Source organism: Loxodonta africana, chromosome 6, assembly GCF_030014295.1.
Source record: "Loxodonta africana isolate mLoxAfr1 chromosome 6, mLoxAfr1.hap2, whole genome shotgun sequence".
In the NCBI taxonomy this organism is placed as follows: domain Eukaryota; kingdom Metazoa; phylum Chordata; class Mammalia; order Proboscidea; family Elephantidae; genus Loxodonta; species Loxodonta africana.
Genome location: NC_087347.1, coordinates 14,144,588 through 14,158,643, shown reverse-complemented (window position 1 = coordinate 14,158,643; position 14,056 = coordinate 14,144,588). Strand labels below are relative to the sequence as shown.

Genomic DNA, 14,056 nt, shown 5'->3' with positions numbered 1-14,056 from the left:
TGGGAAATGTGTGAATTGATACTAGGATGTGAGCAATCCCCAGTTCTCATTCCATTTGCCTAGGCGAAGAGACCTATAAAGCCAAAAAACCAGACCCAGTGCCGTCGAGTCGATTCCAACTCATAGCGACGCTATAGGACAGAGTAGAACTGCCCCATAGAGTTTCTAAGGAGTGCCTGGCGGATTTGAACTGCCAGCCCTTTGGTTAGCAGCCATAGCACTTAACCACTATGCCACCAGGGTTTCCGAAGAGACCTATAGGCCACAATATTTACTGTTATTATCTGAAACTGGTCCACAGGGCCTACTTCCTAACTGCTTCCACAAAGAGAAACCTGGATGGTGTGAGTCCAATTTCTCCCTTTCTACAGACTCACCTCCATATCACTGCATTCAGGAATACACTGTTAGGTAGTGATGAAGGTTTTCAGAAGTCTATAGCAAAAAGGGAACTCTGTGGGATCCACCGGAAGCATTCACGAGCCATCAGAAGCCCTTCAAACCACCTTCCATTTCAACCCTGAAGATGGCTGTGTCAGGCTAGACTGGCTGGGCTACAGTGCAGCATCAAACAACTCCAAAGTCTCCATGGCTTAAAACCACAAAGGTTTGTTACTTGCTTACACTACATGTCCATCATGAGTTTATTGGGGGCTCTGCTCCAAGTAGCCCTCATTCAGAGTTGCAAGCTGATGGAGCAGTCGCTCTCTGGCAGAGAGCAGGAGAAACAAAGAAAATCACACTTGAGTGCTTTAACATTTCTACCTTGAAAAGATGCACATTCCTTCTGCTTACCTTGTCTTGGCCAAAGTAAGTCACTTGGCCATATCTTCTATCAAATTGATGATCAGTTCCAGATGTTGGAACTGATGGGGAACTGCAAATATCAATATCTAATATTTTAGTATTTCTGATGGAAAAAGTAGGCAGTGTACAAGAGCACACGGGTAATTTCAGGAGAGAGATGGAAACTATAAAATAGAATCAAATGGGAATGCTAGAAATGCAACACACAGTAATGGTATAACGAATGCTTTTGATGAGTTCATCAGTACACTGGACTGGACCAAAGGAAAGTAATCAATGAATTTGAAAATAGGTTCACAGAAATTACCCAAACTAAATGAAAAGGAGAAAAACAAATAAAACCAGAAGAGAGCATCCAAGAGCTGTGTTCTAATATAAGTACAATTGGAATTTCAGAAGAAGACAGAAAGAAAACAGGGTAGGAGATAACAAACCATAGACCAAAAAGCTCAGATAATACTAGGCAGGATTAATACAACACACACACACGCACACACACCCCTCTGCACATCATACTCTAACTGTTGAAAAGACAAAGAGAACATCTCGAAGGCAGGCAGAGAAAAAAGACACGCTGGACTTGAAAGTAACAAAAATAAGAATGAAAGCAGCTTCCTGGCAGAAATCACGTAAGCCAGAAGACAAAAGTGTAACATGTTTAAAATGCTGAAAGATAAAAAAAAAAAAAAACCCAGAATCCTATACTGAGCAAAAAATACGTTTCAAAAAGTTAAGGAGAAATTAAGACTTTCTCACACAAACAAAAACAGAGAATTCATTGTCAGCAGACCTACATTATGGAAATGTTAAAGGAAGTTCCTTGTGCAGAAGGATGTAATTCAAGACAGAGACTTGAATCTACACCAGTAAAACATTGGAACTGAGATAAATGAAGGTAAAATAATATTATTTTTTTCTTATTTCTAATTTCTCTAAGAATATCTGACTGTTTAAAGTAAAAAATAGTAATGATATATTTTGTGTTTATAGCATATATAAAAATAAAACCTATGACATTTCATACAGTATCACAGGGCAGAATTTGGAATATACTGTTGTAAGCTCCTTACACTGGATGTGGAGAGGTATAATATGAACAGACTCTGATTAATAAAAGATATACGTTGTAAACACCGGGGAAAACAATTTTTAAAAAGAAGTGTAAATAAATCAATACTGGAGATAAAACTGAGTCGTAAAAAATGCTCAGTTAACCCAAAGGAAGACACAAAAAGAAGAAAAAAGGAGCAAAGAACAGATGGAACAAATAGAAAAGAACTGTCTATTATGTAGATTTTAATCCAATGCATAAGGAACCCTGGTGTCGCAAACAGGTAAGCACTGGGTTGCTATGAGAGAAGTCAGCAGTTCAAACCCACTAGCCGCTTTATGGGAGAAAGACCTGGTGACCTGCTTCTGTAAAACCCAATTGGGTGGTTCTACTCTGTCACATGTGGTCTCTATGAGTCAAAAATCAACTCAATGGCACCTAAAACAACACGAACATCTAGAATCATAATAAATGTGAATGGTCTACATACACCAGTCAAAAGAAAGATTGTCAGAAGGCATAAAAAAATAAGACAGCATAACATCCTGCCTATAAGAAACCACTGAATCTAAATCTAAAGACATAAATAGTTTAAAAGTAAAAGGATGGGGAAAATATACCATGAAAAGATGAATTAAAGGAAAGCTGGAGTAGCTATATTAATATCAGATAATACAGACTTCATGTCTGATTTATATCAGCTATTTACCAGCATTGATTTAAAATATATACATGGAAACAATCATATTTATAGGAACTTGTTAAGTATGATGGAGTCCTGGTCGCACAGTGATTACAAGCTTGGCTGCTAACCAAAAGGCCGGTAGTTCAAATCCACCAGGTGCTCCTTGGAAACCCTATGGGGCAGTTCTACTCTGTCCTATAAGGTCGCCATGAGTTGGAATTGACTCGATGGCAATGGGTTTGGTTATTTTGCTTTCTGTTTTTATTAAGTATGATAGTCGGTAATAGCTAAAAGTTCATGGTTCATGTACTTCACATGGGTTAACTCAGTTCATCCTCATAGAAATCTTTTAAAGTATTTGAAGACTGGTATTGATCAAATCTTCCAAATCAATAAGGCAGAAAGTAGATACACATTTCTCCCTAGAGAAGATGATCAATGGCTACTAAGTGGTAGATCTTAATCACTATGCTATATTCTTTACAAAGGAGTAAGCTTTTATTACCACCTGGTGTGAGCTTGAAACTGCTGTACTTACTGGGGGTGGTGGGGAGGGAGGCCGTTCAAAACAAACCAACACTTTCTCCAAACTGGGCATTCTTTGGATGGGTGGGTTTTGCTTCAATTCTGTTAAATGTTTTGATTTCACCTGTCCCTTTTAAGAGAATGGTATGTTCACCTACACTGTGTCTATTTAACTACAATAAAGGCTGTGACATTATAGAAAGTCAGAACTGAAAGAAATCTAGAAGACCATCTCCAACACCTGTTGGTATATCCAGGAGGACACAGAGAACCTAGTGGATCAACTGTCAGTGAAAAGTTGCTAAGGCAGTCACGGTTATTAATTCCAGAACATGATGAAACACAAGGCCTCCAGATGTCACATATGTCATCTCTTCTTCTTCCCCTCCTCACAATTCTTTGTGGCTAAAACTCTTACACACACAGAGTAAAGCTCCATTGAAAGGAATAGCACTGGATAAAAAATGTAGGCCCTTTTGAGCAAGGTGAATTCTAACAGCTCAAGTTGATTATTTACAGATTTTACTAAAGGGCCATAGGAAGCCAGGTCAAGGGCCCACAAAGCTGTCAGTACCAAAAATGCGGTGTTAATGGGGTACTTAAAAATTTTTATAATGTTATTTCTAAGGGGAATTGCCCTCAGAATTTCTATCTCTTCATCCGGTACACATTTCCCCTCAGCATCCCGAGATCTGAGAGTCCTGGGCAGCGGTACTTGCTAATTCTCACATTTCCTCCCTATAGGAAATAGCACACCTTGGGCAGTGTTTGCCTAAGAATCCTGAATTGGGGGACTTGGCTACAACTCAGTGCTTGCCTTCCAGAGAACATGACTTTCAAGATATTGATCTAACATCTGTCCCTTCTCAAGTATGTTAAGAGTGACAGATGAATCTTTCCAGAAAGGAGATTTTAATAAATAGGAGAGAGTAAATGTATTCTTGATTTCCTCTTTTTGTACAAATGTGAAAACAGACAACCTTCAATAAAAGCTTGTTGATGAAAGACCTTCGTATTATTTACGCTATTGGGTTGTTTGCAGAATTAAAAAAAAAAAAAAATTCAAAAAATTTTTTCAAGTTTCAGCTTGTACATTTCAGTAACGTGGATTACACTCTTGGAGTTGTAGAACAATTCATTCTTACTCTCCATTTCTGAGTTGTTCCTCCACCATTAGCACACACTCGCTGTCCCCCTAAGGTCCCTTATCTAACCTTTCCAGTTGCTCTTGTCAATTTGATCTTCTTAGAGGCTAAATCTTGAGATTCAAATTGACTTTAGTAAAATGTTGCTATGTTAAATTTAGGATTGGTTAAAATAAACTGACTGGAAATCTAAACCTAAACCTTACTGCTCAAGGGTTCATATTTGATGATTTTCTTATCCTAAGTGTAATACAAAAATGTTATTATTGAAACAGAATCCAGTAAGCCAAACAAAACAAAATGATAGTTTTAAAAATGTAAGTGACTTATGAAGCAAGAAGGCTTCATTCTCAAACTTGAAATTCAAACTTTGATATGGTCAAAGTGGCGAATTGTTTCTGTTTGCAAAACTTTATTTTCTCCTCATCTCAGCTGTAAAAGTTGGTTTTCTTGCTTTTAGTCTGCCCCCGTGTGTTTTCATAATATCAGTGTTTGTGTAAAACAGTGCAATAGAATCTTTGCTTTTCTCCCCATTTGAAATAAAGTGTGGCTTTTCTATGAATACAAGAGAGAAAACTGAATTTGGTGCCAGAACTCTGGGGAAGACCTGACTCTGTTACATAGTGTTGGTGTGGATTTTTGAGGCAATTATTTACCTCATTTAATTTCCTTTGGCCTCAGGTTTTTCAGCTAGAAGTAGAGATAACAATATCTGTTGTAATTAGTGCACAGGAATGTGATGACCAAATAATTTAATATACAGTATAACACTTGACAAACTATAAACCTTATTATACACTCGAAAAAAAAAAATTTTTTTTTGAGGAGGCCTGGTGGCACAAATGTTTACTCACTTGGCTCCTAACCAAAAGGTTGGCAGTTCAAACCCACCCAACTGCCACACGGAGAAAGACCTGGTGATCTGCTTCTGTAAAGATTACGACCTAGAAAACCCTATATTTCTACTCTGTCACATGGGTTTACTTTCAGTCAAAATTGATGGGAAGGCACCTAATTATATATAGTTGTGGTTATCAGGTACAATCGAGTTGATTCCAACTCATAGTGACCCTGTAGAACAGAGTAGAACTGTCCATAGCATTTCCAAGGAGCGGCTGGTGGATTTGAACTGCCAGCCTTTTGGTTAGCAGCCGAGCCCTTAACCACTACACAACCAGGGCTCCAACATAAGTGAAATGGAATTTCTTTTGTAAGAACTAACAATGGACTCTACTTGTCTAACCTTAGCAAATCAAGTAAATGTTTTGTAAAACAGATGTCCAAAGAAGTTCTACCAAAACTTTTAGATGTTTAAATTTTTCTTTTTTTTACCTGGAACCAGACTATTCATCATAAAAGACATGGGTTCTGCATCTTTAATGCAACTAACAATGGGAACATTGCATTTCTCCACGGCTGTTTTCTTATTGGAGAAATCTTCCAGCTTTGATAACCATTGTTCTTAAGAAATCTGTAATGTAATCCACACAATATATTGTTTATAAATGAAAATGTTCCTAGTAAGAACTAGTTGGAGCCTTTAGGAATATGGAGTAAGTATAATAACCATAAAAGTTTCCTTTCGGAAAACCATGTTTCCAAGTTTCTAAAGTAGAAGTCAAATTACATTTTGAGATGAAGCTTCCCAGGATATTGCTTGATTAAAATTTTAGTCTTTTATATCTTCGACTCATTGAAATTTTAAAGAAAACGTAAAAACCAACACAAAAAAATGTATTCTATAATTGACTTGGTATATTACTAAGACATTTTATTTTCTCTGTCCAGTTTTTAAACAGAATGTCTTAAATTATTTTACAATTTTCAGGGGAAACAATGAATTATAATCACTAGCTTTATTTTATTAGATACAGAAACCAATTCCGATTTATACATCCTGATCGAAAACAATTTGATTTTTCCTGATCGTTGCAGTTTTCTTGAAAAATCTGTGCAGAGTAACCAGTCACCAGTTCTTTAAAACTCGAAGTTTTATGGGCAACTGGTATGATTAATATAAGGTTTCTACGCACCATTTTACGTTCTAGTTTACTTCTTCATATCAGTACCTATGGCTTTGACTGAAATCTTAAAGAAATTATTATTCCTTTGTTCAGCGAATAACTCATAACTCATTGCCATCGAGTCAATTCCTGAATTAACTCATCTACTGCAGTGAATGGGACGTTATCAATCTGAATATGGATGCTAATGAAATAGCCGAAATTACCACACTGACTTATGAAAATGTGACGTGACTTGGTGAATAAACAGTCTTATACTCAAAAGGTTTAATTTGCTGCAGCTGACAGCTAAATCTATATTATCATTTTAATAGACTAGCATAAAGTACAAAGCAACATTAGGGCACTTGGTTTGCTCTTTAGAAAGGCCAACTTACAGTAATGCAAGAGAAATAATTTTAAGAAATTATTGGCACGATATGATTCTAGTATTTTAGAAAATGAATAGGACGATACTCATGACTTAGGCAGGGCAGTATTTAAGTCTTAAAAACTGGATGTAAAGCAAGTAAGCTCTTATCAAAAGCGACTCTGCTGAAGTGATAACCCCACAGAGTTAACCATTTCAATTGTAATAACCATTTGCCTTGGGCAGTGGAATAGATATGCTTAGAAAGGGAACGCCCAATTTACTTGACTTTCAAAATGCCTTATTGTTTTACCTGAAAACCAGTGGCAGTGTTTTTTTTTTTTTTTTAAGTTAAAAAAAATAATTCCTGCGGTTCTTTCTGCCCTCCTCATGCTTTAGGGCAGAAGAAAAAGCTCAGCGGGGTTTCGAGTGTGTTGGGTCTGGAGGGCTGGAGACTTCCGTTTTCAGAGCAGCCTCAGGCAATGCACAGAATTCGCCGCGGGCTATTACAGAGCCCTCAGCTCATGCCACGGAGAAGGAATGCTTAAGGAGGAAATGCCAGTGGAGTTGGGAAAATTCGCATTTATGACAACATAAATGTTTGAAGCTCTAGATGGCAGCCTTCAACGCCTTTGAAAAGCAGCCTCAATCCTCCCTCCCCACCCCTACCTCCACTCCCACCTGCAGCTCGGCTACTTGGCTATACAGTGTCATCTACAGGAGTGGTCTAGTCTGTGTCAGGTCTTTGCTGCTCTCCAAGAATCCGAGCTTCAAATGTTTATCCCAGTGCCTGATAAATTGTCTGTGCAAGCTGCCTGGATGTTTGCCTGGGGAAAAGGGGAAGGAAGGGACGACAAGATGATCAACACTAAGTCCCTAACGAGGAAAAGTGGAGCCGTGCTAACAGGAGACACCTTTCTTTCCCCTGTGGGCAAAAACGTCCTCCCGCTTGGCGTGAATGCCCGCGCCGGGCGCACAGCGCGCAAAACCACCAGCTTGCCTCGGGGAACGCCACTAGCTCTAGGACCTCAATTTACACCCGAGGTTTATAAGGAATTAATCCGAAAATCTCAGGTTCTTAAATCCTCAAAAGGCTGAGTCCGAAAAAGCACGGAACAGGGGTAAAAGGAGAGAAAGAGACTGGAGGAGAAGCAAACCCAAAGAGGTTCCATGCACCCGGCAGCGCCTACTCCGCGCAAGGCCCTCGGGGCTGAGGCGGAGTCAAGGGGTGCGCGCCGCAGGGGGTGTTAAGGAGAGACTCCGAGACTGGTGGGGGAATGTGGGGCAGCTGAGGCTGGTGGGACAGGAGGGAACCGAGGTCTTTCCTGCCCGGATTCTCCGTCGAACGCTATGGGTGGGTCGGGGGTTAGAAGCAGCCCTCCACCTTGGGGTCTCAGAATCCTGACCAGGTCCAGATGGACAGAAACTGGGGGTACTTTGTCCTAGTCTTGCTCCCTTCCATTTTCATTACTACCTTGGACCCCATCTCCCCGCAAGGCGCGGACCTTTCCAGGCTGCGTCCACGGAAAGCCTGGCCCCTGGCTCCCAACCCGAGAGGCGCCCCCAGCCCCCATGTCTTTCCTGTGCCTAGCCCCACCCAGCATCGCGCCCAGTGGGACAGGTGACAGGACCACGATCGCCAAAGAGCGGCTTGCCGCGCCTGGGTCGGACTTGTTTCTGAGTGCAGGAACGGAGTCGCCTCCCTGGTAGCTTCTCGCGGACCCAGGCGCCCCCGGGCAAGTTCGCGAGCTACCGGGGCGCGAAACAGAGTTTGAGGGATACTGGGCTGGGCACTGGGGATACGGGTCCTACCTTGGTACCGAGAGCAGGGAGTTGTCATCCATTATAGATGGGCGCTTGGAGAAGACAGGCGGAAAGCGCTGGCGAAGGACAGGAGGTCTGTGAGGAGGAACCGGTCCAGACCACAGGGACCGGCGCAAAAGGACCGAGGCGCGCAGGGACAGAGCGTGCAGGCTGGGACGCAGGCGCCACCGAGACACGCTCCTCCCGGCCGGTCCCCTCCGCGTCGCCCCCTCTGGTTTCCTTGCTGGAGCGCTCGCCCAACGTTCAAGCCGTTCTGTCTTCTCTAGGCTCAGCTGCCGAAGGCTGTCTTCTGAGCTTGCCCTGTGTCTCCGTGCCCAGCAGAGGTGACTCCGACGGGATTGCTATCTCCCCGCCCAGCCGTCCAGTCTCCTCCCTTTCTCTTTCTCTGGCTGCCTGAGCCCCGAAGTTGGTCACCCACTTTCTCACATTCACGCCGTCACTCCTGGCAATGCCCCCCCCGCCCCCACTGGTCACACGCCATTCATTTTGCTGCTTCTCTTAATTTTATTTTTTTGTTATTCTACCATGTAATGAATGGCTGATCACTCAGAGCAATGCTTTCTTCGGTCTGGCAACTATTTTCCCTTTACTTCCTCTCCTATTTTTGAACCTCACAATTTTCCATCTAACCCATTTTGTTTAATTATGACTCAGTCATCCCTGGGCGGACATAAAGATCTCAAAACCTAAGGCAGTGGCCATCTGTCCGAATCCAGCACCCTATGCCCTGGAAGGAAGGGCTGTCACAAAATCCCCCTAGGACATGCCTCAGTATCTCCTTGAGTAAAATTGACATTTTTTAAAATTTATTCGTGCTTTAGGTGAAAGTTTACAGCTCAAGATAATTTCTCATTTAAAAATGTATACACGTATTCCTTTGTAACATTAGTTGCAATCCCCACAATGTGACAGCACACTCCCCTCTTCCACCCTGGGTACCCTTTGTCCATTTGACCAGTTCCTGTCCCTTCCTGCCTTCTCAGCTTGCTTTTGGACAGGAGCTGCCCGTCTGGTCTTGTCTATTTGATTGAACTAAGCAGCATGTTCCTCATGTGTATTATTTTTTGTTTTATAGTCCTGTCTAATCTTTGTCTGAAGAGTGGGCTTCAGGAATGGTTTCAGTTCTGGGTTAGCAGAGCATCCAGGGGCCATAGTTTCAGGGCGACAGACATCTTAAGAATGATGTTGATAACAGCAAATGACTAGTGTGAAGATGAGGGTGCTGTTGGCTTAGCTCCTTTTTTCATTAAAAAATAGTAAGGAAAACCTTAGAATTTCCACTAATTGGAAGTTGGAGTAGAAGTAGTCTTCTTTAGTCCTCCCAGTGTGTACAAACAAAAACGCTGGAGATGATCTATAAAACAAACGTAAGAAGGCTAAAAGGTAGACAGAAGAAGGAAGATCAACTGGGGACCTTGGGACCCAAAGAATGACATGAAGTGTGCTCCAGGTTTCTTTTTGCTTCACGTATCCTAGACTCGAAGGTAAAGAAGTCAGCAACCCAGAAGTGTCAATGGTTGCAGACAAAACGACAACAACAACAACAAACATCTGCTCTCTCTAGCTAAAGGACTAGGAAAGGAGCAGCGTAGCAAGACAGAAAATTTATAGACAATAACTGTTCTATTTGAGCCAAACACACAGTAAAAAACCTGTGGTCCACCTCCACCCACACTGATAAAGGCAGAGTGGGAAATTTAGACTTCCACCCTCTCCAGGCTCCAGAATTCCTGTTTGGCTCAGTGGTTAAGAGCTTGGCTTCTAACCAAAAGATCAACAGTTCAAATCCACCAGCTGCTCCTTGGAAACCCTACGGGGCAGTTCTACTCTATCCTATAGGGAAGGACGAATCACAAACCCCTCTTCCCACCTGGAGCGCTGTTAGAGAAGGCAAAGTAGGCAACCAGGATTTTACCTCTGTCGGGCAGTAATAGCCCCTCCCCGACCCCATACAATGATGTCAGTGGAGCCTGGATTTCCACACTCGCACAGTAATAATGAGGCTACCCCTCCTACTCTCGCGCTAGGGTGGTGTCACAGGAAACATAATGAAGAGTCAGGACTTTCACCATTGTCCAGCAGTAATGAGGCTACATCCCCTCCATTAGTGGAGGTCACATGAGAAGAAATAACTAGGAACTACTACCACTCCATTGAATCGACAGCACTGGGTTGGGACTACCGCTCCCAGCCTGGGAGTTATCAGTGGGGTCCTTATGGCAGCCTGAACTCTCACTCCTGCCCAGAACTAATGAGAACTCCCTTCTCAAATCAGGTGTCAACAGGAGCCAGGTGGGGAACCCAGATGCCTTATGCCTACCCAGAAATAATGAGGCCGTACCTCCCCACCCTTGCCCTGCAGAAACAGTGACAAGAGAAGTTAGAAAAAACATAATTTAAGTAAGATAAACAGCCTCCTAATAGAAAACCTCAAATGTGCAGATTTCAATAAAAAATCACTCGTCATACCAGGAGTGATGAAAATCTCCAACTGAGTGATAAAACGAATTATTAGACACCAACACAGATGTTAAAATTGTTGAACAAAGATTTCAAAGTAGCCTTCCTAAAAATGTTTCGATGGGTAATGACAAACATCCTTGAAACAAATGAAAAAAATAGAAAGTCTCAGAAAAATATACATATATAAGGAAAAACCAAGTGAGAATTTAAGTACTAAAAAATAGAACAACCAAAAAAAAAAAAAAAACTCCGTGGATGATCTCAATATCAGAACGGAGGGGACAGAGGTGAGCATCAGTGAACAGGAAGACAGAAAAATGTAAATTACCTGATATGAACAACAAAGAGAAAATAGATCAAAAGCAAACAAAAGACTTAACAGGGGTGCCCTTGGAGAGGAGAAGAAGGACGAGGCTGAAAAGTATTTCTATAAAAATATGGCTGAAAAATACCCCAAGTTGGCAAAGAACATGAAGTTGACAGAATCCCAAACATGATGAAACCAAAGAAATATACACAAAGGCACATCATAGCCAAACTTCTGAAAATTAGAGACAAAGAAAAAAAAGAAAAATTCTGAAAGCAATGAAAAAGAAAGATATCTTACCCACAGTGAAAACAACAATTCAAAGAAAAGTGGACTGTTTATTCAAAACTGTGGAGGCCAGAAGAAATTGACACTACATTTTTGAAGTACTGAAGATAACAGCTGTTGGCACAAAATCATATATTTAGTAAAAATATACTTTAGAAATTAATGGAAAATCAAGACACTTTCAAATGAAGAAAAATTAAAACAGAATTTGCAACTTTCAGGCATATTCTAAGCTAATGGCTAAAGAAAGTTCTCTAAACAGAAAGAAAGTTATAAAGAAGGAATCTTGAAACATCTAGAAGGAAAAACATGCTAAACAAAAATATGGGAAACATAATAAGGTTTCCTTCTTGTCTTGAGTTTTCTATTATGTTTTAGACAATCAAAACACAGAAAAAAATTTATAGCATTATCTGATGTGGTTTTAAATGTAATGTAGAAGAAATATTTAAGATAATTATAAACAGGCAAGAGTAAAAGTACTTAAAGCGAGATAAGGTTTCTATACTTTGCATGAACTGGTAAAATAACATACCAGTAGACTATGATAAATTATGTGTATATAATAAAATACCTAGAACAACTACTAAAAAAGCTACATACAAAAAGATACAATGAAAAACACTATATGTAAACCAAAATGCAATTATCAAAAATGCTCAAGTAATGCATAGGAAAGTATGAAAAAGAAATCACAGAGATGTAAAATAATGAAGAAATGAAAAGCAAAATGGCTGATTTAAACTTAACGATAAATTCAAGATTAAATGTAAATGGTCTAATTACACCAGTTAAAGACAAAGATTGTCAGAGTAGATTAAAAACATGACTTCATTATATGCTGTTTACAAGAAACCCACTTCAAACATAACTACACAAGAATGTTGAGACAAAAGGATGAAAAAAAGTATCATGTAAACAGTAATCAAAAGAAAGCATGACTGTCTATATTAATATCAGATGAGGTAGCATTCAGAGCAAATAAAACTACCAAAGATGGAGAAATATTATATAATGATAAAAGGTTAATATACCAAGATGATAATAACAGCCTTACATGTGTACTCACCAACAACAGAGCTATAAAATGTGAAACAAAAATTGACAGACACTAAAAGGAAAAAAAAGACAAATTCGCAATTATAGTTGGAGACCTCAAATCCTCTCCCTAAAAAATTCATGGAATGACTAGACATAAAATCAGCAAGGGTATGGAAGAATTCAGCACGTTGTTGTTGTTGTTGTTGTTAGGTGCCGCTGAGTCAGTTCTGACTCATAGAGACCCGATGCACAATAGACTGAAACAACGCCTGGTCCTGTGCCTTCCTTACAATCATCGTTATGCTTAAGCTCATTGTTGTACCCACTGTGTCAATCCACCTTGTTGAGGGTTTTCCTCTTTTCCCGACCCTGTACTTTGCCAAGCGTGATGTCCTTCTCCGGGGATTGATCCCCCCTGACAACATGTTCAAAGTATGTAAGACTCAGTCTCACCATCCTTGCCTATAAGGAGCATTCTGGTTGTACTTCTTCTAAGGCAGATTTGTTCATTCTTTTGGTAGTCCATGGTATATTCAATATTCTTTGCCAGCACCACAATTCAAAGGCATCAATTCTTCTTTGGTCTTCCTTATTCATTGTCCAGCTTTCACATGCATATGATGTGACTGAAAATACAATGGCTTGGGTCAGGTGCACCTTCGTCTTCTAGGTGACATCTTTGCTCTTCAACACTTTAAAGAGGTCCTTTGCAGCAGATTTACCCAATGCAATGCATCTTTTTTCCCCCACGTGTCTGCAGTTTGTTGTACTGTGGGGGCTTGCATGTTGCTGCAATGCTGGAAGCTATGCCACTGGTATTCAGATACCAGCAGGGTCACCAATGGAGGACAGGTTTCAGCCGAGCTTCCAGACTAAGACTAGGAAGAAGGACCCAGCAGTCTACTTCTGAAAAGCATTAGCCAGTGAAAAGCTTATGAATAGCAGTGGAACATGGTCTGAGATAGTGCTAGAAGATGAGCCCCCCAGGTTGGAAGGCACTCAAAAGATGACAGGGGAAGAGCTGCCTCCTCAAAGTAGAATCAACCTCAATGATGTGGATGGAGTAAAGCTTTCGGGACCTTCATTTGCTGATGTGGCACAGCTCAAAACGAGAAGAAACAGCTGCAAAAATCCATTAATAATCAGGACCTGGAATGTACGAAGTATGAATCTAGGAAAATTGGAAATTGTCAAAAATGAAATGGAATACATAAACATCAATATCCTAGGCATTAGTGAGCTGAAATGGACTGGTACTGGCCATTTTGAATTGGACAATCATATAGTCTGCTATGCTGGGAATGACAACTTGAAGAGGAATGGTGTTGCATTCATCGTCGAAAAGAACGTTTCAAGATCTATCCTGAAGTAAGACACTGTCAATGATAGGAAAATATCCATACACCTACAAGGAAGACTAGTTAATACGACTATTATTCAAATTTACGCACCAACCAGTAGGGCTAAAGATGAAGACATAGAAGATTTTTACCAGCTGCTACAGCCTGAAATTGATCGAACATGAAATCAAGATGAATTGATAATTA

General features: G+C 40.5%; 1 protein-coding gene across 2 annotated transcripts in view; it reads right to left on the bottom strand.

Annotated features, from left to right (window-relative positions):
• The window catches only part of SPHKAP (SPHK1 interactor, AKAP domain containing), a 190,155-nt gene extending 180,837 nt beyond the window's left edge, over positions 1-9,318 (bottom strand). For both annotated transcript variants that reach the window (XM_010597634.3, XM_010597635.3), the window contains exon 1: positions 8,399-9,318. In XM_010597634.3, the coding sequence (XP_010595936.2) occupies positions 8,399-8,430 (32 nt within the window). In that variant the 5' untranslated portion in view covers positions 8,431-9,318. The remainder of the gene's footprint in view (positions 1-8,398) is intronic.
• Between the last annotated feature and the right edge of the window lie 4,738 nt (positions 9,319-14,056).